Below are 23,950 nucleotides of genomic sequence, written 5' to 3'. Positions count from 1 at the left end.
TGGAGGGTGCCGTGGCCTGGGACGGTGCTCCGCAACGGGAGGCGCCGGCGGGCCTTGGAGAGGTCGGGTCCTGAGCCGGGAGGCGCGCGGGGGTGGGCGCTGCAGCCGCGGGTTGTTTATCTGGAGTACGGAGGGGAGGGGGGAGCCTGGAAACCGCCCCGTGTCCCATTTCCTCCTCTTGTTTTCGCTCCGGATTCTCCATGTTGGACCCAAACTGAGGAGCCCGGAGCTGCCGCCGGGGGATCGGGGCCGGGGGCACCCGGGGGAGCTGCTGCCCGGGCCTCCCGCTCTCCGTATAGGCTGCCTCCCTTCCGGGCCCAGGGAGGGAACGAGAGCAGGGATGTGAACAGCTGTGGGAGTCCGAGTCTCGGGAGCCGGAGACGGAGCGGGCCCCCGCCCAGGCCCCCCAGCCCAGCCCAGCCCGCGCGCCCGCCCGTCCTCCCGCCCAGCCAGCCCGGGCCCGCGGGATTGTTAGATGGAACACGGCTCCATCATCACCCAGGCGCGGAGGGAAGACGCCCTGGTGCTCACCAAGCAAGGTAGGGGCAGCAACTTCCAAAAACTTTGAGCCGCCCCCGGGCGGGGAGGGGGCTAATACAGCCCCGAACCCAAATCGGGGGCCCTGATCTCCCCGGCTTAGAGCGGACGATTCCGACCTAGTCCATCCGCCCTCGTGTGTGGGTCCGCACCCAGACCCGCGTGAGGGCTGCGCGGGGCCCGGGTTCTTGGCGCCCGAGGGGGAGGGGCGTCATCGGCGCAGCTGTCACCCCGTCCTGCACCCCTCCCCCTCGAGAAGAGAGACTGAGGGTTAGGCGCTGGAAGCAAGAGTCCACTGAGTCCTATCCTCCAGAGTTGGGGGGTGGGGTCGTCACTTTTCTCGCACCACGATGCCCAGCTGCCCCAGAACCGTGGGGAGAGGGTTACGGATATGCACGGAGGGGTCTCCAGCTGGAATGGAGCCGGGACTGGAGTCCAGCACTTCCTGCCCCCCACCCTCCAAGCCCGAGGTCGCTCAAGCAGCGGGCGGTGACGGCGTCCGGCGGGACTTGGGACCAAGTTCACCGCCCGGAGGCGGGGGCGGCCGCTGTGGGGGAGGGGCCGAGCTCTGGCAGACCCGACCTGGCCCTCTTGCGGCCCTACGCTGAGCCTGGGACCTCGGCGGCTTGGGACTGTTACCCCGCCGCCTTCTGCCGCTTTCGCTGAGCAAACCAGCCCGACCCCAAGGCCCAGCCGGAGCTCCTCCCTGCCCCGGTGTGCTTCCCCGGGGCCACCGCTGCTCACAGAGCCGCGTTTGTTTAGCCTGGGAGCCGTGTCCCTGGTTACATAATTCGCAGAATGGCATCAGACCCCGAGTGTTTCTGAATCGCGCAACAAAAAGTGCGAGTTCTCCGTGGGCAGCGGCTCGCGGCCCCCGCCTTCTTAAGGGTCAGATGGAGACGCTAAGTGGGGTGACGGGCCCTCCTTGGGGTGGGCTTGGGCACCAGAGCGGGACGAAGCCGAGGCCTTTCTTGGGGCGGAGGAAAGGTCGGAGCCCGAGGGTAGGAATCTCTCTGAGTTTGGTCGCCGTGGAGGCCCCGAAACTACCCCTCCCCCACGTTCCTCTTCAAGCCTTGAGGAATGTGTCTAAAATAACGGACAGAATTTCCAAGGGGAGTAAGGACTAGCGTCTTTTTTTCTGGAGAACTTCCCGGACTGTGGCCACCTGGCTCTGAGGCTGGAGAGACCATATTCCGAGCGTTTATGCCCTTAGGTGGGCCCCCTCAGAGCTACCCGTAAAGGGCTAGTTCTGCAGTTTAGCACATTGAAGCCTAGAGCCTGGTGGGGGGCCATCTGCGGGGCCTCGGTGTTGCCCCACATTCCCTTGTTTGGCAACATTAGTCAGCAGATCAATTATTCCTGGGGTTCACGGTCCCAAGGAGCACCCCCAACTTGCCTAGGGGCAAAGAAGCTGGGCTGCTGGCGTCAGCCTTTCCCTGATTCCCAGGGTGGAAGGGGTAGGGAGCAGTGTATGCTTTCTGCATCACTGGCCCTTTTAATAAGCCTGCCCTGGGGAAGGGGATAGCCTTGCCTGCTCAAATCCCAACCCCTGTACCCCGTCCCTGCAAAAGCCCCTGACTCCCTGCTCCCCTGGCTACATCACTAGCCAAGCTTTGTGACCCAGGCTGCAATTTCACCCCTGTGCTGGCTACTTAGCTGTGCTGAGGGTTGAAGAGGGTAGCTTTACTGTTGATAGCTTTATTACTGATTTGCACTCTCTTCCCAACCCCACTCCAGGAAAAGACTCTTAAGAGCTAGCCAGAGCTGAAGAAATTGGGGTGTAGAAGGATTCCAGAGGGGGCAGCCTTGATGAAAAAGGGGAAAAACAATCCTCTGCTTCCCCACTCAGGTCCTTCTGTCCTGAAGGGGTTCAGGAGGGTGCCTTCTGGGTGAGAGCAGCACATCAGGAGTGAGGGAATGTTGTACTGCTGAAGGGGCACGTTACAAATCTGAGCTAGATGGTTTATCCACCAGGGCAAGGCAGGGAAAAGGATAGATGACAGCAGAAAGCAAAGCATCTGGCTTCATGACAGCGTTCAGTTGTTGATGCTGGTTGGATTTTCTTGGAGTTAACGTTTTTCATTTCCTTTTTTTGTGTGGTTTGTCCTTCAGGCTTATCCCTGGTGGAATCTGAATTCTTAAGCCAGCAGCCATGGGTGTCTCTTTCTCCCCATGTAATTTGATTACATTCCAGAGAAGGCATACTTTCTTCCAGGGCGGCTTAGGCACCCAGCAACCAGCAAGTCAACTTTCTGAGTCTCCCTTATCATTTGCAAGCAAATCCTGCATTTTTAAGGGGGAAAAAAAAGTGAGGGTGGGGAGCAAGTGTTTTAATTAGCTCCTTCAGGAGTTCCTTGCCCTCCTCCTCCACAGCACCCCATCTCTAGGCCTTCCTCCCTTTGGATAAAGAGGAAGGAGTGCAAGGCAGTTTATAAATAAATAAGTCTCTAGAAAACAAATTGCCCCTAGTTTGAGTGTTTTTGTAGTGAAGTTTTTGCCATTGCAGGTTTTCTTTTTCTTTTTTAGCATTCTCTTCTCCGCTTTAAGGTTGGCTGTCTGTTGATGATTCAAAAGTAATTACAGTAGAGGAAAGTTGCTGAAAACATTGATGATAAAAGGACCAAAATTGGATCATCTTCACAGACAGATGGGTGAAATGGCTTTCTTGTACAGCAAGGGCAAGGTTGTATGTAATATCAAAAGTAAAAAAGAAAAGATAATAGTTTGGCCAAAGCCAAATAGCAGAATGGCTGTTTATTGCAGCACCAGGTGAGGGTGTCACCCCATTGTCCTTTGGGGGAATAGGGACCTTTTTTGTTTTCCATAAGACTTGACGCCCCTTTTTTTTTCAGGTAGAGGGTGATGATGCCTTCTCAGATATGGAACAGAACAGGTTCTGATCATCCCTCAGAATTAGGATGGTGGCAAGTTTTTCTACCTCTTGCTTTCTCCCCATGAGGTAGAAATTTTGCCTTATTCTCATGAAAAAGCTCAGACGCATTTTCATTATAGTTGTAGCTAGGCCCTTTACTTGAAAAAGCTTTGAGTCCTGTTGGGGCTTTCTTCCTTAGCTTGCTCTGTGTGGGTCTATGGTGTCTGTTCATAGCTGGCTCCTCCTGCTCCACAGGTTCCTCTCCCTCTCTGCCCATTCTGGGTCTTGGCCTCTTTGTGGCTCCTGAGGCGCTCACCCCTCTGCCTCCTTTGGCTTTGCCCCTCCCCCCATCTGGGAGTTGGGTAGGGGCCTGTGTGGTGACTTGAGCTTGTGTGTGCTCAAGGGAGTGCTGCTAACTCAGCAACAGTTTGAAATGCCTAACATCCCGGGGCGGGGAGTTTGCAGTTCTGCTGCTAAGTTTGACTTACAGAGCTTTCAACTGAGCAGGACTTGAGAATTGTGAAAAACTTCTCCAGAGATGGCAGAAGCAATGTTGGAAACCGGGTGATAGAGAGATCCCCTTTCATCCTCTCTGTAGGACCTTTGAATCCTTTACGATCTTGGACTTTGTTAAAATGGTAAAGTTACATTTCTAGCCAATGTCAATTGATGTTCCCAGCATTTCTGTGGAGAATTCATTAATAGAAGTGTTTGTAACTAAGTATGGGAAAGAAAGACTACATAATTGCATACAAATTTTATACAAATGTATATTCCTTTATGGTTCTCAACTTTCTACCTGCCAGCTTTTGGGTAATTTAGGGTATTGTCTTTTATTCTCATCTTGAGATGGGTTGTGGGGAGGCAAGGGGTAGCAGTTACAATGTTCTTTGTTAGTTCAAAGAATTCTTCCAGGAGCAAAATTGGTTGCTTCAGGCCTGGGTGCAAATCCCTGCTTTTCCTATTCACAATAAGACTCTACAGATCTGAGTGTTCTCAGTGACTTGACTGTAAAATAGGAATATTGTTATCTTACTTCCATAATGCCTGGTTCTTAGTAGGTGATTTATAATGTTAAGGTCCTTCTTTTTTACACAGCTAAATTTGACTTACAGAGCTTTCAACTGAGCAGGACTTGAAAATTATGAAAAACTTCTCCAGAGATGGCAGAAGTGATGTTGTTCCTGTCTCCTTCCTTCTCAACTATAGGGATCTTATGGAAACTGGGTGATAGAGAGGTCCCCTTTCATCCTCTCTGTAGGACCTTTGAATCCCTTACGATCTTGGACTTTGTTAAAATGGTAAAGTTACATTTCTAGCCAGTGTAAACCACTACTAGCCAATGTAAGCCACTACTAGTAGACCACTACTACTCGATGCCTCCTCTATTCCCCCAGGACTCAGTACAAAGAGCTCGCAGCCATGTCAGGTTTTATTGTTAAAGACAGGGGGACACTGGGCTTTCTGGAAGGATCAGCCTCGAGACTTGCAAACAGCCTTGCTGTACAGACCCTTTCATTGTACCAATGTGACTTGGGGTGGGATTTTATCGCACTAATGTGAGTAGCATGTACCTTGGGGCTTTTGTAGTTCTATCTGGCACCTGGGTATGGAGTGGGAGGAGGCCAGGGAGCCATGCACATCCTGTGAAGAGTCTCTGAAGTCTAAACTTTCTTGAGCAGTTGCTGGCCTCTCAGAAATGAATATAATGAAGATTTGATGGAACTAAGATGCATTCTCTTACTGTCTGCATTCGCTTTAAGTGTTTATGAACCCAGTGAGATTCAGATTTCTTTTAGGAAATTCTAGTAACAAGGAGAGAAAAACAAAGTGGGGTTTTGAAGAGAAATAAATGTTCTTAAGCTGTGTCTCTGCTGCTGTGGTTTTGGGGTACGACATTGAGAAAGCACAAAAGCAGCATTAAACTGATTTTCATCCTGTCTCAGGCCGTCCAGCTGTGGCAGCACAGAATTAACTCGCTTGTCTTGGAGACATGGGATTGGGTGTGGCCCTGACACAATTCCCTCTCTCTTCTGAAATAGAAGAATAGTTCCCTCCTGGGATGCAGATGAGCTCATTAACATGCAAATCTTATGAAGAAACTAGTGGAAATCAAAGTGGAGAAGTTGACTTAGAACTGGACCCCTCTCTGGACCAGAAGTCAACTGACACAGAGTTTCTTTGTCCAGCAAAGTGCCCAGCCCTTTAGGTCTGAGTGTGCCTGTACCAGGTCTGTACCTACAGAATGGGAACTCCAGTGAGCAGGCAGCTTCCTCCTAGGCAGGAGGTGCACACGTCCTGTTCTACTTACCAGCCTTAACCTGACCTCTGAGTGGACTTCCTGACAGTTCATTTCTTTTCCCAGGTGTTCCTAGTCCCCCGACCCCATCAGACTTTGCTTATTTTTATTCAATACCTTCTTTTATCTCTTGACATATGAGTAGCTTTTGCATCCTGTAGAATTTACTCTTTCCCAACTGCACTGTTCTTGGGGAACAAATGTAGCGCCAACCCCAGTGAGAACCAAGCAGATCCATGGGAAAGGTCAAAATGTATAACGTGGGCCTATAGAAGCATTTCCCAGGATGGTGGATCCCAGCTCTTCTATTTCCATAGCAGAATGGGGCTCGGGCCCCTCTTTCACAGGAATAGGGGTCTGCAGGAAGAGACTGCAGGCTTGGGTATTTTGACTCAATAAAGTAGAGCAAGTGCCCCTAGAAAAGAAAACCATACCGTGGGACACAAATCCTCAGAGAGTTGCAGAGATACTGAGCCAGTGAGATGTGGGGAAAGAGGCCAAGAGGACTCGGGCTGAATCACCCTCAGTCCTGGAAGGGTTAGTCAAGGACCACTGGCAATCTTTAGACATTGGTTCTTAGCCAAGGACACAATCAGAATCTCCTGTGACACTTACTAAAAATACAGACCTCACCTGGGCCCTACTGAAGCAGAGCATAAGCAGGTGGGCCGGGTGTGTGCGTGTTCCAAATGTTCCCTGTGATTCTGACAGGTGTCCCTGGAGAAGAGCCAGCTAAGCACAGCAGTGGCCCCAACTGCCTGGTTAGCCCTGAGCAGGAAGAGTCCCCTGGAGGAATCCACTTTTGCTGTTTGTTAAAGGTCCTTTGGCTCCTAGAAGGGAGTCTTAAAATTTTTCTTGGTATGAATGGACAGAGTAATGATCCTCACTTACAAAGTAATGATCACAGATTCATGGGCCAAGCACTGTTCCTAGCATTTTATATCAGCATCTCACTTAATGCTCACAATGCCCTTGTGAGATTATCCCCCACTTGACAGATAAGAAAAACCTCCACTGAGAGAGCTGAAGCATCTTGTCCAAGTGAATGTGGCTGGTTGGTACAGCCAGGACTCAGGCTCCAGAGCCAAGCCTTAACCGTGACCCACAATGCCTCACATTGGCATTGTGCAGTTTACTTAGAGTGCCTTTGAGTTCAAGCTTCAGGTGAGCTGAAGTTACCTTGTAAGGGCGTAGACCTTTCCCAGTTGACCTGTGAGGAAACTGAACCACAAAGAAGTTGTACCATGAAGCTATTCGAGAGGCTGAAGTGGGGCCAGAGCCAGATGCCGACTTAGAGCTCAGTGCTCTCCAGGTAGACATGTCTATGCTGGTTGGCTAATTCCAGATGAAGGTTAGGGGTGTGGGAGGAACAGATGAGTGTCCCTAGAGGTGGACAGACTCTCTCCCTGGCAGTCCTACCTTGGCTGACTCCTTCCAGTCCTCTTGCAGAGGCCAGCCATGAGAGGAAGGAAGGAAGGAACTGGTTGGCCAGTCTCAATTAGTGTGTGTGTGTGTGTGTGTGTGTGTGTGTGAAAAGAGACTGTGACTGGTTTTTGTGGAGTACCGGAAAGGCCATTTCCTGGGGTTAGCCCTGCTGCTACCTCTGTGTGACCTCTGGAATAAGACGAAATCTCTGGTCTCTTTCAGTGTACACATTTCGAGATTGAGACTGAGATATGGCTATGAGAGTGCTTTGTTCTTAATGACTAAGCAGGTGACACTTACTGAATGGGCCAGAACATACCCTAAGCTCCTTGTAACTTTCTTAGCTCTGTGAAATAGGAAATGTTAGTCTTTCCATTTTAAAGATGAAGAAACTGAGGCCCAAGGCCACACACCTTATATGTGGCAGAGCCAGGATTTAAAGCCAAGTCCACAGTCTTTTATAATCACTCTGTTGTTCACTGGTCAGAGGAGAGATGGTTGAGGGTCCCTTGCTTTGTCCTGTGCCCTTGCTCCTCTTTCTCCATTTCACACTCATGCATGTATGTATAACCTAAAGCAGGCTTCCATAGCTGGAGGGAAAAGAGGCACTGGATTCTTGAGTATTCCACCAAATCCAAGCATTCCAGGAATCGGGGGCAGAGAGCCGAGGCAGGGGCTGAAACAGCTACCAAGAGGGTATTTGTGTTCTGCTTGGCAGTTTTCTCTCAACCTCCCAGCCTCCCAGCCTCCCAGCCTCCCACAGGGGCCTGTTCAGTACCTCCCTAAGGAGTGTGGGAGGCTCCAGGTGGGCAGCTATGGCTTCCAGTCCCCCAAGATGACATCTCTGCCCTAGCTGGCATTGCGTGGGGCACAAGGCAGCCTGCCGAGGCTGTGGGCCATCCTTTCATTTCCTGACATCCACCAAGAGCCCTCTGGCATGGAGCTGAGACTGTGCCTGCTGCTGACACACCTGTGAGGAAATGTTTCCTCCATCTTTAGTCCATCTGTTGCTGCTTCTGGGAACCCCACCCCTACTCCAGCATGTTTTTAAAGTATGATAGAATTGTCTAGGAGGATGTTTGGGCAATAACTCTTTTAAGGCTGATTCTGAAATTGATAGAGTATCTTGATCATGTTTTAAAAACTGTTAGGAATCCCTTGCTCCCCAAACTGGGTCCTTCTTGAGGGAAAGTCCTTAAAGTTGAAACACTATGTTGAAATCCATGATTAGGTTGCTAAAGGAGGCAAGGTAGCCAGTGACCTGTGACTCCCATCCTCACCTCAGTAACAGGTGGCATTAAGGACTTAAAACTGAAAGAAGTTATTCTTTCTTAGAGAGATGCAGGGAGCTATCCTGCCCAGAGAAGGGGAACTAATTGAGACTTCTGCGTGGGTAGGACTGCCTGGCCCGGATGCTGGCCTCAGGGAAGGCACTAGTGTAGAACATGCTGGCGTAAGCCAAACAGTGTGGCTGGAACTACTTTTTTAAAAATCCATGCTGTTCTTGCTCACTCTCTGTGCATGTGGTTCACCATGGCTTGATGTACTAGGATGTAATCCTTTTTCCCATATAAATCCTTTTTGGTGAAAAGAAAGGTCCATGCCGTCAGAGTCACAGCTGCTCTTCGGAACTTTGGGAACTGATACTGAGCTGGGTGAGGCCCTGCCTGCCTTGTTGCCTGAAAAGAACAGTGTCAGCATTTGGGCGTTGTGGAAACTGGTACACCCTCCCCATTATTTCCAGGCTTTTTTGTGTGTGGAATGTCTAGGTATCTCTCACCCTCTTGTTCCCCTGCTGACTCACCTGCTGGTCCAAGAGCCCTTCCGTTCACCTGGCACTATAGGGCCTGTCTGTAGCCAAAGCACAGATGCCCCTTGCTGAGGACCTGGGAGGACTCCTCTCCATGGAAAGCTCCAGTCAGATATGTCTTGGCTGCAGGGTCCAGGCAGCTGGCCAAGAAGGGCCGGAAATGCTCCAAATACTCTCCTTCCTCCAATAGCTAAGGGGAGGGAGGCCCCCTCAGAGAGGCCATTTTATAGTGATAGTCAAACTAAATTTTTTACTGTGAGTGGATGGGAGATGGTGGAGAAGAAAGTTCTTCTGAGGAATGAACCAAGAAAGCATCGTACGTGAATGGGCTTGTTATAATCCGATAGCCTGAGAACTTCTGCTGAATCCCAGGCGGATGTGTGAGGAGTTCCTTTGCTGGGACTCGAAGCTGTGTTCTTGGCAACGGTGATATCTGAACCTGACCTTCAGAAGAAGGTTAAAAATAGTGTTGTCCTGGCAAAGCCAGTCTTCATCTGTGTGTGTGTGTGTGTGTGTGTGTGTGTGTGTGTGTGTGTGTGTGTGTGTGTACGCATGCGTGTGTGTGTACAAGTGTCTTAAGAGGTAGAGGCAAATAACATCCACCCTGGTGCTTCTTGGGAACAGTGGTGGTGGACATAGGGAAGAAGGAATTGTTTATCTTGAGTGGAACAGCCTCACCTGCTTTCCTTTTAGCAGAATACCAGCTGGGGAGTTTACAAGCTGGAAACCAACTTTCATAGTGGATTTGGGAGAAGATATAGGGCTTGTTTTGACTTTTTGAAACCTGCTCATGGTCAGAGTTCCTCTGGCATCTTATATCTTCTTTCTTGAGGTTCAACCACATGCCAGGGGTGGGAGGGCTTCTGATCTCCTGTTGCTGTCCTCCTGGAATGAGGCCCACAATGATGTCAAGTAGTAGTCATCTACTCTTAGGTAGTTAAAGTGAGCACAGTATTTAGCTTTAGTTTGCACAATGCATTACTGTGCAGATAGTAAGTTTTGTTTATCTTTTCAGTCAGGAGTGAGATCTTGCTGTTATCCCAATTAATGTATGAGGAAACTGAGCCTCAAAGAGGCTGTGTGGCTGAGTCAGTAACTGGCAGAGCCTGGCCCCTGGCCCTAGTGATCCTCAAAAATGGGGGATACTTCTTGTGTTCCCCCTTCTCTTCACACACTGCCTCAGTAGAAAGCCTTGCAGCAGTGAACTGGAGGGGTGGCCTGGCTTCCCTGTTCTCAGTCACCTGCACGCTTCTTAAGCCAGAGCCCACACGACCACCCCCCCTCCCCCCATTAGGTCCGTGCTGGTCTCTCCAACATCTAGCCCCAAGCCAGATGTTTGGAACAGGGAGAGCAGCTGGTTATGGGGCTACATGGCATCCTTTAGAATCCTGCCCTCCCTCATTGAGGAAACTGTGCAATGAGTCCCTCACAGGCCTATAAATCTTGTGTCCAGTGTTGTTCTCCTGGGGAGGACAGCACCCCTCCCCATCACACATAGAGAGGTGGGGGGTGGCCTGCACCTGGCTGTCAAGGACACAATGCTGAGTGCTGGCTGAAAGGAGTCTTTCGAAAGCCTCTTTGACACAAGTTTCAGATCCCATTCTGCTGTGTGTTCCCCTCACCCTTAAACCCACTGAACAAAGCAAGTCTTGCACCAAAGCTCCTAGCTTCAGCTCCTTCCCCTCCCCCATGGTCCTCTTGATCTCCCAGAGGTAACTGCCAGGCAGGGCAGGTGCAGCTCTGGAGTGTGGATGAGGCGAACCCTGGAGTGGAATCCCAGAGCCTTGTATCATTTTACCCCTTGCTCTTTTCATGGCCTGATCAAGACAACAACACAGAAGGATTGAACTTTTACCGGCCCAGCTAGAGAGGAGTAGAGCAAACTTTCTAAGAGACCTTGAGAGTTCTCTACAACCAAGTTGTTGCAGGAGTAAAACGCACAGAATGCTCCTCAGCTGTTGGTGGCCCCATGGGGTAGTAGCTAAGAGCTCGGGTCTGGGTCTAAGGAGACCTGTGTTAAAATCCTGGCTCTGTTCTCCTCCTACCTATGTAACCTTGAGCAGGTTAGTTAACTTCTCTGCTCAGTTTCCCTTCTGGAAAATATGAGATTCGTGCTAACAGATGGGTTTGTAGTGAGGATTAAATGAGGTAAATCACTTGCCTCAGATTCTCAGCTTCTTCAGAGACCACCTTCCTCTTCTCACATACCTGGAGCCTTTTCTGCGTCAGACTCTTCTGGACTGTTGAAAACGAGTGAGTGAAGGCTTCCATAGGTCCTGGCTCTGTAGAAGTAACAGGCCCTGGAGGCCCCTGGAGGCATTCACTCAGCCAGTCAAAGTTAACTGAGCACCTACTACCCAGAGAGCTGGCGGCTGATTAATATACCCGGCAGAGGCCATTGCAAGCCCTGTCAGGAGGCAGCCATGTTGGAGGGAGGCTAAAGAGGCCCTGATAGATTCTTAGTGGCAGTGTTTATAAACTTAAGGAGGATAGACTGCCCAAAGAAGGACTGAGGGATGTCTGGGGTATTGACCTCGCTATTAGAGGTCCCGAGTACCTTCCCCAGGACCTCTCTCTGCTCTGAGAGCCTGCCCCCAAGTTCAAGGCATTTATGGTTTCTGAGGCCTGGGGGCTGCCTGGTCACATTGTGCTTTTGAGAAGACTCTTATCTCCTGCAGAGTCCAAACCAAGCCAAAGAGCCCCCAGCCCCACCCCACCAAGCTCCCTAAGACCAAAGCGCTTCTGCCTATTGGGCCTCCCACAGTGGTCACCAGCGAGGCCCTCTCAGTGGCCCCAGCCAGCTGCCCCTTTCACCCCCCTGCCTCTCAGGATTACTCAGCCTTCACAGCATCTGTCACTAAGATGCTGAGTGCGTTCTTGACGGCCTCTCTTTAGGAAAGGCTTGGTGCCTGGGTTAAGCTGCTGATTGTGGTTCTGCATGAAGAAACCATAAACCAAAGGAAAAGCGATAGTTCAGCTTTGGTCTTGGAGCTTTGTGTCAGCGTCTGCTTGAGTCCCTAGGCTTGGAATTGAATGTGGGCCATCCAAGCAGTTGGTGAAGCTGTCCTTCCCCTCCAGTTTCTACATAGATTATTAAGAGTAGGAAAAATCTGGACAGCAACGCAAGAGGGCAGCCACCACGGGCTCAGTAGTAAAAGTCCCTCGAAATTTCTGACTGTTGGAAGAACTCGAAGAAGGCCAGAAAGGAGTAGGAGATGATGGCACAGTTAGCTGGGTTCTAGAAGATGACGAAAACATGACACTTACAAGATGGACAGGGATGACAATTGGGCCTCCAAGAACAACTTATGAAAACTGAATTTACAGCCTGAAAATAGAATGTGGACCTCAATACCCAGAAGCACACTCCTTTGTAAGATTTGTAACAAAAATTAATATGAACGGAGTTAATAGTTCTAATGGAATGGTGGACCCAAGAGCGACATCAGTGCTAGCAAAATGGCAGAATTCACATAGCATCAAAGTTGTCTTGCAAGAGTTTCGGCCCCTGATGATGTCTAAAGAAAATATGAAACTCCCTCAGCCGCCTGAAGAACAGTGTTACAGCAATTAATCAAAAAGAAAAACCACAGGCCCCCCTCCCCCGCATTTGATTTAAGCAGTCTTCATTTTCCACAGTAGTAAATTTTCTAGATATATCTTGTTAAGTACTAGACCTCAAAGTACTAGAAAGGAAGCTCCCATTCAAAGGCAGTTTATCTTAAGATACTGTAAATGATCCTAATTTTTTGTCCATTTGAAATATAGAAGTTGTGCTATAAAAAAAAAAAAAAAAGGAGGAAAAATCCAAGAAACCTCTTACCCTGCTGTCATTAAGTGCTGAGCTGTGCTCTAAAGTTTGTCTCCTTGGTACAGGGGCCTTGGGGGAGGTCTGCAGTGCACCTTTCTTCACGACAAAATCCCCACCCCTGAGAATCTTGGTTCTTCTGCCAGGGCCAAGCACTCGAGAGTGATATCCAGGTTTTTAGGCTAATTGCTGAGGAGGCCTGATTATTTTCTAAAAGGTTTCTAATGGTCATACCAGTTTCAAGGGATCTGGCCTAACCCAGGGAGCAGAGGGAAAGAGCTCTGGACTCACCCACTGACCAACCCTCAGGAATGCTCAGCCTGCACCTGCAGGAAGCCCGCTAGCTTTCTTTTGAGTCCGAGCTGAGTCGGTGGTCCTGGGTTGGTGCTGCCTGCCAATTAACTGACTGTTCTTCAGCAGCCATTTCCTCACCTTTAGTTCAGGGGAAGAGAGTTTTCTCTCCTCCTCTCCAGGGGCACAAGCAGCCCAACCAGTAACTCCATCGCCACTTCTGTAAGGGCCACCTCAGTAGTGCAGTGTGTGCTTTGAGGACCCAGGGTGGGATGGGGCCTCCTAGGTGGCCCCTACCTCATTGTCTTCCCTTTCGCTGCTCACAGGGAACAACATGGAGAAAGTTGTCCTCAGTGCCACATTCTGTTTGTGTTTTTTCTCCACAAAAACAAGCATTACCAGCATTTCTTTTCCTGCACAGTAGTTTACTTTGTGCTTTAAATTGGAATGGGTTAGGTTTAATCCTTAGGCCCATCTCCTGCCCAGGCCTGGAGAGACCTGTGGCAGAGGACCATTCTGATAGTAGTCGCATGGCGCCACCTCCTGGCGCCACACAACCCTTCCTGTGTTCCCACTCACACAACAGTTACCAGAACAGTTCATTTAAAAAGCAAAAGGAATTTGAGAAGGATACTGTATTCTGACATCCATTTCTGGTTGATCCTGTAATGCCCATATATTTTTGTATGAGTTTGGCCTTTCTGGGGCTGCCTTGCCTAGCTTCCTATTAAAATGGCTTTGTATTTCCAAAGCCCAAATTGTCAAGTCAAGACTAAGCAGATACAGTTTTGGAAGCAGGGGCATCAGCCTAGAGCCCCGTGCTGGATGTGTGTGTACCAAGGGGTTAATCGGCCTGTGGTTTAAGATTAGGGGAGGGGGTATTAAAGAAAGTGGCTGGAGTTGTAGGGAGGTGACAGGGGTGTAAACGAAGACTATAACTGCCTCCTTGGGGCCGTGTCTTCTGTTCTCTACTCTGCTGTATCTACTCTGGGCTCAGTTCTGCTGCCACTGAGCACCTAGAGAAGCTGACCCTGAGCAGAACTGCAGCTCCACTAACTTAAAGGGAAGGATTTAGGTTACTCCTTTGTCTGGAATGGGTAGTCTTCTGGGAATAGGTGTCAGTCAGGGAGGATTTGTGTCTTCGTGAATTAATCTTGAAGGTTCCCTCAGTGTGCTGCTGCCAGAGCAGGACAATACCTGGATTCTATACCTGGCCCCATTTTTGAGTACCCCCGCCCCCATAAAATGGAGATTCTCTGCAGCTCATTTCCCAAACCAAAGAGTGGGAATTCTTGCTCTTTCTGTCTAAAGAGAAGATATTGGAGTGTACATTTTATTGTTGACTGTATTTGGTCACTTGCCAAGCACATGCTGTGTTCCTGGTGGAGATTACAGACTAAAGGGGTTGTGGCACCAGGTTTGGGGGGGCTGCCTGTGGACAGAGATGCCCTGTAGTTAACGCCTCATCATTTCTTGTGCTCTAGGCCTGGTCTCCAAGTCCTCTCCTAAGAAGCCTCGTGGACGTAACATCTTCAAGGCCCTTTTCTGCTGTTTTCATGCCCAGCATGTTGGCCAGTCAGGCTCCTCCGCTGAGCTCTCCACGTACAAGGAGGAAGCCAACACCATTGCTAAGGTAGCTGGATCAGGGCGACGTGATGCCATCCAGAAGGGGCTGCTGGTAGGGTCCCTGCATCCTTGGCAAGTGGGCACGCCGCCTTGCCTGAAGTCACGAGACCTTGGGCCCAAAGAGAGCCCTTTTTTCCAATGGACCCATAGTTGGTTTATCTTCTCTCTTCTTCTTGCTTCCCATTTGTGGTGTGGTCCATCCAGATGTCCCTCTGGTTTGGGAAGGCCTCTGCAGTTCAGATCCTTCCAGATTCCAGGAGCTGTGCAAGGTGCTTTACACATAATATGTGATCTGTATAGCAGCCCTGCAAGGAGAGTCACAGGATCCTCTCCCTCAGAGAGTTTACATAGCCTCTAAAGAGTTAGTGTCAGGGTTCCAGCTCATCATTTTGGTTGTAAATCCTATATTTATTGTTTGTTATTCACTATGCGAAGCTACTTTCTCAGTTACTTGACTTTCAGGGAACCAATGAATTGAAACTCTTCCACACACTTAATAACTCCTTCCAGCATGCTCACCTGTACCTGTGAGAAACATCGGAAATGTATGGGTGTCTTTGATCCTCACAGTAACCAGTAGACGTGTCTGGCATTTCAGGGGCAGGGACAGCTCTGACCAAAAATCCTTCTGCCCCCAGTGCTATTGGTACTTCTTTCCAAAACACCAAGGTCTAGCTGTCCTCCTTTCTCAAAAGCAGGCTAACGACGTGAACATCAATGAAAAAAACCACTTCATTATTCAACAGGGGAAATGGTTCAATAAAGTATTACTAGACAGTTGACTTTTACAAAGAGTTCACAGTAACATGGAAAAGTTTTGAATTGCAACATTAAGCCAGAAAGCAGAATGCAAAACTATATATTATGAAGAAAAAAGACTGTTAAAACAATCGCGAAAGAAATACACTAAAATGCCAATTTACGTTTTTCTAAATGCTAGGATTTTAATTTTTCTTTGGAGTTTCCATTAAGAATACTTACTACTTTTTACAACCATAACAACATTTTTATTATTAGCAAAAGGCAGGGAACCCATTCTGATCTCTCTGCACTCTCTGTGGGTTTTGGGACCCGTAGTGTGGGTTCACGTTGGCTTCTGTTTTCAAGGGGCTCAGTGCCCGCCCGCCCCCACCACCATGTATCCCCGCAAGGAGAGCACAGAAAATACATGTTCTCAGAGAGAAGCCTGGGTTCTAGAACTAATCAAGAGGCTTAAACCACTACAGTGAGTAGTTCTGATTTTGGTTCTTTGTCTCAGCATTACCTGCTTGAGTTCTCTGTTCCTTGGTTGGTCCAACTGAGAGGCAGTGGCCACTGAGAACAGGGACATTGTCTTCTCTACCCTTCACCAGGCCTGATGTGGAAAGGAACTTTTGGCCTTTCCTGCCCAGCTCTTACAAAAGAGGACCTTCCAGGGCACTAGGGTCTTATCCTCCAGGCCTGAGGCAGAAGCGGTGGGCTTTGGATGGGTCAGGGAAGGTGTTGGTGAGTCAGCGCTGACAGCCTCCTTTTCTCCCGCAGTCTGATCTGCTCCAGTGTCTCCAGTACCAGTTTTATCAGGTATGTGAATCTGACCTCGTATGTGCTCAGAAGCCCAAGACCCCATGATCCCTGCTAACCAACCCATGGGGCGATGTCCTTATTCTTCAGTGTCTGGCTGGCTACCTCCCTGTCCTGAGAGGCCATTTGTCCCAGATATTTGCTGAAGGCCTACTATGTACAGGGTTTTTAGTTTTGGGGTGGGGGAGAGTGGCCCTGGCTTCCATCTCCAATGTCCAAATCATTTTATAGTCCCAGTGGGAGGCCAAGGAGCCAACTCTGTCTCTTCTTTTTCTACCTCTTGGCCTTCAAGCGGCGCCTCTCCTGGGTTGAAGTTAGGGGGTTTTTCGTCTCCTCGATGAACCCAGCTCTTCCAGGAGTTCTGCTGAGGGAACAATTGGGCTTTCTTGGTGGCAGATCTCAGCAGCCTGGCTCTGGTTTTAGATCCCGGGGACTTGCCTGCTCCCAGAGGTGACAGAACAAGATCAAGGAAGGATCTGTGTGGTCATTGACCTGGATGAAACCCTTGTGCATAGCTCTTTTAAGGTAACTCGACGTCTGGAGCCCTTCCTATACCTGTCTTGGTCTTTCTCATGAGCCTGGTGGCCTAAAGTTGATGCTGGAAGAGTGATCAGAATGGGGTGGTCAGGCCTCTAGCATTTTGGCCACACTAGCATCACAGATATCTTGAAACCGCACCAAAGAATGTTGTATACGAACCCCTCTTCCCCTCAAGCACTACCAGCTGCCCGCTAGTCACATAGCACAGAGAGCCGCCAGGGCGGTGTACAGGGCAGGCCTAAACAGAAAGGGGTGAATTGGCCTTGGACCTTGCCCCTTTTCGTTTTATCAAGATGTTTGTTAACTCAAGAAGGCCCTGAAACTCTCTCAGCTCAGGTAGAATTTGGGGTGGTGGTAAGTAGATAAAACCAAAGAGGCTATTACACCTTGTACTGAGGTAAGAACTACTTAGTTGGCTGGCAGGAGGAGTCCTTCCCTCCCCCTGACAGGTGACAGTGCATTGGGCTATGGCAGGGACAGGGGTGTAGCAGTCTTCCTGTCTCCTTCCACCACTCTGACCTCATTAACTTTTCTTCTTTCCAGCCAATCAACAACGCTGACTTTATAGTGCCTGTAGAAATCGAGGGGACCACTCATCAGGTAAGCTGCCTGCCAGTTCACACCCAGCCTAGAGGGCTCAGGGTCCTCTGCTCTTCTCTTATGTTCCATCAGTTGATCCCTTTCCTGTAACTTCAGCCTCTCCTTTTTCATTGGGACCTTTCTCACTCAAGGCTTTCTCATCTTAAAATAAATATTCAGCCCGTCATCCCCCACTAGCTGTCATCTTTTTTACCTTTTTTCTCTTTGCTGCCAAGCTGTTGGAAATTGTTATTATTTAACAATAGTAATAGCTGTCATTTATTGCTCACCCAGTGTGACCAACACTATTATACGATTAATTACATTTTCTCGAATCCCAAGTAGTTGGTTCTCTGCCTGTTCCAGGCAGGGAAACCAGTACTAGCTGTTTTCTTTCCTCTCCATGCCTACCAACTCTGTCTTGCTATGGAATTCTTTCCTCCCCAGCTCAGGCATCTCCTTTGTGACACTTTCTCCAATTCCTTTTCCCTTGGGTTCCTATACTGGATGCCCCAGTAAGTGCTCAGTACATATCTGTCAAAGTAAAGAGCACTTGAATCTAAATAAGATCAAGCCCCACATAACTTTCTGAGTCCAGGGTTAAGGATCACGTGGTGTTGGTAGTGGAAAACAGTTCACTGAAAACGCTTGCTGAGAAGGCCTACCATCTGGCCTTGGAGTCAGGGACCATTAGGGACCTTGTAGCCCTGATACTTGCTTGCATAGCCTAGTCAAATAGTAGAGTTACTTGTAGGGAAATGGGGATTGAAGCTTTGATGGGTTGTCACTATCCTGAGTCCATCAGAGGCTTTCTTTACCAGCACCACCCCCATCCCAACTGAGGTTCTCTGCCAGGCCCAATGCCAGCCCCTACACAGAGCCACTTTGGCCCTTAAACTGCTGGGCCTCTACAATCTAGTTGAAGACGTAGAGATGTACAGAACCCACAGGGAAAAGATGAACACATGGTTTTAAACAGGCAAATATAAACTGAACTCCTAGTTAAGGAGGAGCATGAATGACAAAAAGGGGATGAAAATAAAATGAGGGGGGCTACCTGCAGAAGGCAAGTTTTCAGTAAAGAATGATAAGGGATGCCAAGCCTGATGAAAAGCCAGGAACGGGAAAGACTCGAAGGTTGAAGAAATGGCAAACGATAGGGAGCCAAGATATGGCTACCTGGAGCAGTGGGTTCTTGCTGCAGAGCTAAGAGGGAGTTGGTGGCCAGTTCGGGCCACCTCCAGGAGTCATGGCAGGCGCATGCTCCTTGAGCAGAGAGTGACATGGATAAAAGGAGCTTTGAAAGAATGGTTCTACTAGTGTCTACAGCCATGCCACCCTGAACAAGCCCGATCCTGTCTGATCTTGGAAGCTATGCAGGGTCGGGCCTTCTTAGTACTTGGATGGGAGACCAGCTGGGAATATCAGGTGCTGTAGGCGTAAACAATAAAAAATAAGGGATTGTAAGCTGACAAGGTCCTTGCAATCTGTGAGGTCAACCAAGGGTTTCTTCACCTAAAAAAAAAGAAGAAGAAGAAAGAATGGTTCTGCTACTGCCAGTGTAGGCTGGGTGAGAGGGAAAGAGCCCAGAGGCAGGGAAGCGAGAGCCTGCAGACCAGAGGGACATGTAGCCAGTGAACCTTTTAATCCAAAATTTGCAAAATAATGAAAGGTAGACACGCGTGTTAGAGGTGTCTCGTCAGGAGCAAACAAAATTGGTGGAGGCGCTAGCGTAAGAAACAGCAGAGTGTGTAGTCTGTGTTCATGGGGAAAAGTCACTTCTCCCTGGTGCATTTCAGAGAAGCTGAGGGCGTGAGTTTCAGGAAGTATCTGCGACCTCGCCTGATGGTGACCTGGACACACTATCCTGCCAGAGCCAAGGACAGGAAGCTTCCACAGAGGCTGTGGCTGGATTCAAGTAATCCAGGATAGGCTGTTTCCATCTGTGAGGCCTATTCTTGATTACTTGTTTCTGGAGGCAGCTGATGGTTCGCCGCCGGAAACTGTTGGCTCCCGGGACATAGGTGCATGTTTCCTTCCTGAGCTGGGTCAAGGCTGGGACCACTGAGCCAGCAGAAGCCTTTTGAGGAAGTGCTACTAGTGCACAGGCCTGTGAGGCAGAAGGCTTCCAGCCAAGTGGTCCCAGAGCCTGAGATATAGGAGTGTGGACAAAGGAAGGTCTGCAACTACTTGCTGCTTTTCGTGTAAGTGTTGGTCATGACCAGTGCTGCGATGCTTCACCCTCGCAGGAATGGTTCCAACAAGCCTCTCTGCTTTTTATCAGGTGTATGTGCTCAAGAGGCCTTATGTGGATGAGTTCCTGAGACGAATGGGGGAACTGTTTGAATGTGTTCTCTTCACTGCCAGCCTGGCCAAGGTACCTGGGAGCAGGTGGGGCAGCTATAGGGGTGCTCCTTGCAGGTCCCCAGGATGCCACTGGGGAACTAGGACTGCATCCAAACAAAAGTGTCTTCTTTTCTCCCAGTATGCTGATCCTGTGACGGATCTGCTGGACAGGTGTGGGGTGTTCCGGGCGCGCCTGTTCCGTGAGTCCTGTGTGTTCCACCAGGGCTGCTATGTCAAGGACCTCAGCCGCTTGGGAAGGGACCTGAGGAAAACCCTCATCCTGGACAACTCACCGGCTTCTTATATCTTCCATCCAGAGAATGCAGTGAGTGGTTCAGATGTGCCCACACTGGGGGACTGGGAGAGTCTCTGCCACAGGGGGAGAGGGAGTGGGCAGGGGAATCAGAGGAGCACACCTCCCCAGGTGGACCCAGCCAGCCTCGGGCTCTGGAGCAAGGGAAGGAAGAATTGACAGGATATTTATGCCGCCTTTTCCCTGCCCCAGGTGCCTGTGCAGTCTTGGTTTGATGACATGGCAGACACCGAGTTGCTGAACCTGATCCCAATCTTTGAGGAGCTGAGCGGAGCAGAGGATGTCTACACCAGCCTTGGGCAGCTGCGGGCCCCTTAGTCTTCCCTGCTTCCAAGCAACGGCCATCCCAACAGGGGACTTTCCTACACTGTGCCTTTATGATCAGCCTGACAGACAGAGCAGAAGCTGGAGCATCTCACCAAATGGGGCCTGGAAATAGAAGTGATGGGGAAGAGCTTTAGGACAGGTTAGATGCCGAGTGGGCAAATGTCAGACCATTGATACCTGGAGCTGCCTGCTCCCTGAGTTGGGTTCCTGAGATGGGAAGATGGGAGAGGGGAGTGTGTGTGTGTGTGTGTGTGTGGCCTTGAACTGTGGCTCCAGGATATAAGTTTCACATTGGGGAGGAAGCTGAAATGAAAGATAACTCTGCCCAAGTTAGTCCGTTTCTTCTCCAGTCATCCGGAGAGCCACTGAGCTCTATAGGGATGAAGACTATTCAGAGTTCCGTTGCCAAACTCTTGGCCTTTCCCAGTGTGTAAGCCTTGTGCCAAGGAGAAGGGAAGGGTCAGAGGCTGCCTTCCGGTGCTCTGGGCACCCTCCTTTCTGAAAACTTTCTCCAGCCAGCTGCTGCAGGTAGACAACATGTCTAGAAGATGAAAGCTTGTTTCTAGAACTGGTAGTTCCAGTGGCCATCAGGTCCTGCAGCCCAAGGGCTGCACTTGCCTCCAGCCGAGTGCCAGGCATGGGCCCTTTCTGTGTCTCCCCAAGGCTCGGGCCTACCTTCCTCACCACCTAGCCATAGTCTTGAACACATAGGGAAGGAGGTCTTCTCCCTGCCATGGCAGAGGGCAGAAAACCGATTTCTGTTCTTTTGACTCTGTTTTAAAATTCTCTTTCTAAACATGGAGTGTTGGACCTGTTTTGTTTGTGACAGAACCGCAGTCCTGGGCTTAAGGTGAATGTGGGAGGCACTGGGGTTGCAGAAAAGAGGAAAATCCCAAAAGCGTGAATGTGTCCCCTTCGCTTATATGTAGATCAGCTGAGCTTGGGACTGTCCATAAGTCTGCTCTTCAGGGATCCGCTGCTGGTGCTGGTGCAAGTACTTTTTTTGTTCCAAAGTCCAGGAAGGGTGTGCACCCCCTGTCTGCCCCTCCTGTTCTTTGGCAGGGGTCTTTCCCCTTGTTTCTTTCCCCAGGGCCTGGCCTGTGCAGAGCTGCTCTGCTCCATCTTCATCCCTCCTGGTGGTCGCTTTTTCTCTCCTGGGCCTCAGAGGCATTCCTCCTTGTTCTGAGGGGGAGTGGAGTGGGTGTTCTCATCATTACCTTGCCAGGCTAACGCACATGCAGTCCACCTCTGGTAAAAGGTGTGATGAGCCCTTCACACACCTGTGCTTTGTGTGTTTCTTGCTTTCAAAGTTTCAAAATAGTGAATGCTTTAAAAATTAGTCACAAAATGGAAGTTTCCCCAGGATGGAAAACAAAAGAAGTGCTGCTATAATTAAGAGCACAAGAGGCCCCCTCTTATGCTCAGCATCACTGCCTTAATTGTGACCTCCCCCTGGACTGGGTGGGGTTCTCTCCTCTCTTCCCTCCTTCTCTCTGGGATGGGAGGGAGTTCCTATCCCCCATCTCTGGTTTCCCTGGAGGCAGATGTCACAAAGCATTTGTACATCACTTCAGGTATGAGGACAGCTCCCACTCAGGTCTCATCCCCATTAGCCTTTTCAGTTTCCACACACTAGGTCCAGCCTGAGGAACTAACCAGTTTCAAGAAAGCTGGGTGATGGAGTAGCAGCTCGGTGGTCTGAGTGGTAGCTGGCTGCCTGCATTGTCGTGCCATCTCCCTGCTTTGCCAAGGTTGTAAGGCCTAGTCTCCTTTGGTGTCACAGACGTGGAGGAAGGCCCCCAAAGTCCATGTGGTCATTTCCTCCAGCCTCATTCCCGGTGTCCATGGGGTCCTGCTGCAGTGGGGGAAGTGGGATCTGGTGCTAGCCAGGAGCGATGTCCCTTGAAGGAAATGGGAGTTTCTGACTCATAAGGCTCTGGCCTAGGCCTCCATCCTAATATTGTGGGTGGGTCCTCTCTCCAAAAGCCCACCCTAAGGGTTAGCCCTTGGATCAAGTCTTCTGCCATCTGGGCCTAGCCAAGCTTTTCTGACTAAGCAATAAGAGGCTCTAAGTTGATCCGGTTTTTAGGATTCTTTCTGCCCTCCTTTGGGTCTCCCATGTTCCTCCAGGTGAAGGAAGAGCCTGTGCCAGCCCCTTTCCTATCAGGCTTGTCCAAGTGTGACTCATGACCAGAGCCCAGGATAGCTAGTTAGGAGTGTCCCTGCTGCTTCTGCATGAAACCCCTGCTCTACATGCCTCTATTCTGTCAGAACCCTGCCCTGCCCACCTGCAGTTCCTCAACAGAAATGCCATTCCCTCTTCGCTGGAGAAGCAACGAGGCCAAATCTTAACAGGGTCCATCCGTGCGGACCAGAGCGAGCCTTATGTGCTGCCTGGTGTCCAGTTTCATACTGTGTAAGGGTACGTTCTGATTGCTCCTGAGAGGAATTAGGCCAGACTCACTTTTGGAACAGGGAGGGAGCGAGATCACCCCAGGATCTGTCCAAGGGCTTCCCACCAGCCCTTCCCGTTTGAGGCTGGTCTTCAGGAGGCAGTGGGCCACTGTGCCTAGTCAGCACCAATTCAAGCCATGCCAGGAATCTGTCCACCTGCCAGGTTCAGTTCTTTAAGGTGCCTGTTCAGGGACACAGTGTGTCTCTCTGATTAGGCTTCTAAATCAAAAGCCTGATGTTCGTGTCCCTCTCATAGGGGGAGCTTTGGACACAGGACCAGTTTGGAAAGGGTCAGGTAAGAGTTTCCACTCTGCACATTGTAGAGGGGACACTCTGTAGGCCCATGGGTCCCTTATTATAGAGAGGTTGGGTAAATTTGCCTTCGGTTAACCTGGGATCTTCTATTTAGTTCTCTCCTGCCTCCCAAAGATTTTGACCATTTTGTAAGTGTATAAACTCACCTCTGTTAACAGTGGCCCAGAAGCTTCTTTGTGCTAAAAAGCATGGGGAATCTAAAGGCATTCATTCCCTGGGAAATGGATGCTATTCTGTTTTGCTACACCTACCCTGTTGCTGAGGCTTCTTTCAGTAGGGCGGCCCCATTGTAAGGCTGTCCTGCATTCTGTGTCCCAGCCAGGCCAAGTATCTGAGAAAGGTAAGCCTATTTCCCCCTTAGGTCTTCAGTTGGTTATTTTACCACTGTTGTCCCTCAGTCACGTTTTGTAAAATGAGGTTTTAGTTTTTACTTTTTTTTTTAATGCTGGTAAATATTTGCATTCAAGCAAGGGGTGGAAGGCAGAGGGTCTGGCCTACTGCCCCATTCCTTTAATGCTGTCGGGCCTACCCCTCCTCTTGGGGCCCCATGAGCTTCTTTGCTTATAGTTATCCCAAGTTTGACATGTTCCATGTCTTGCCACTTTTCCCCTTCAAGATGCCATTTGGAGGGTGGGGAATCTGCTTCCCACTGTGACTGGGCTGTGGGATTCTGACTACCTTGCTTACAGATTCATGGTTTGATAAATTTGTTGTATTCAAAAACTTGAAATGTAGGACGCCATTAAGTGTCTGTTTATATTTTTGGAATATTTGTATTACTTACAATTAATTAATAAAAGCGGGTTTAAAAAATCCATCCAGGAATGAGCTGCCTCCTGACCCTGCTG

General features: G+C 49.8%; 1 protein-coding gene and 2 pseudogenes across 1 annotated transcript; all 3 read left to right on the top strand.

The window, feature by feature from the left end:
• The first annotated feature begins 127 nt into the window (after positions 1-127).
• Positions 128-23,919, top strand: CTDSP2 (CTD small phosphatase 2). Its single transcript, XM_011382908.2, has 8 exons — positions 128-539; positions 14,527-14,675; positions 16,190-16,228; positions 16,652-16,753; positions 17,312-17,368; positions 19,632-19,724; positions 19,833-20,018; positions 20,199-23,919. The coding sequence occupies exons 1-8, from the start codon at positions 476-478 to the stop codon at positions 20,322-20,324; spliced, it is 816 nt and encodes a 271-aa protein (XP_011381210.1). The 5' UTR covers positions 128-475; the 3' UTR covers positions 20,325-23,919.
• Positions 9,434-14,509, top strand: LOC111732802 (annotated as a pseudogene).
• On the top strand, positions 18,669-18,787 carry LOC111732808 (annotated as a pseudogene).
• Positions 23,920-23,950: the final 31 nt, after the last annotated feature.

The sequence above is a fragment of the Pteropus vampyrus genome, unplaced genomic scaffold (genome assembly GCF_000151845.1).
Source record: "Pteropus vampyrus isolate Shadow unplaced genomic scaffold, Pvam_2.0 Scaffold493, whole genome shotgun sequence".
NCBI classification, from domain to species: domain Eukaryota; kingdom Metazoa; phylum Chordata; class Mammalia; order Chiroptera; family Pteropodidae; genus Pteropus; species Pteropus vampyrus.
The sequence above is the reverse complement of the archived record's forward strand: the minus strand, read 5'-3'. Positions and strand labels throughout refer to the sequence as shown.

Coding starts and splice junctions, on each gene's coding strand:
- CTDSP2 (XM_011382908.2), top strand. CDS start 476: ATGGAACACGGCTCCATCATCACCCAGGCGCGGAGGGAAGACGCCCTG. Junction 540..14,526: donor CCTGGTGCTCACCAAGCAAG/GTAGGGGCAGCA, acceptor CTTGTGCTCTAG/GCCTGGTCTCCAAGTCCTCT. Junction 14,676..16,189: donor AAGCCAACACCATTGCTAAG/GTAGCTGGATCA, acceptor TTTCTCCCGCAG/TCTGATCTGCTCCAGTGTCT.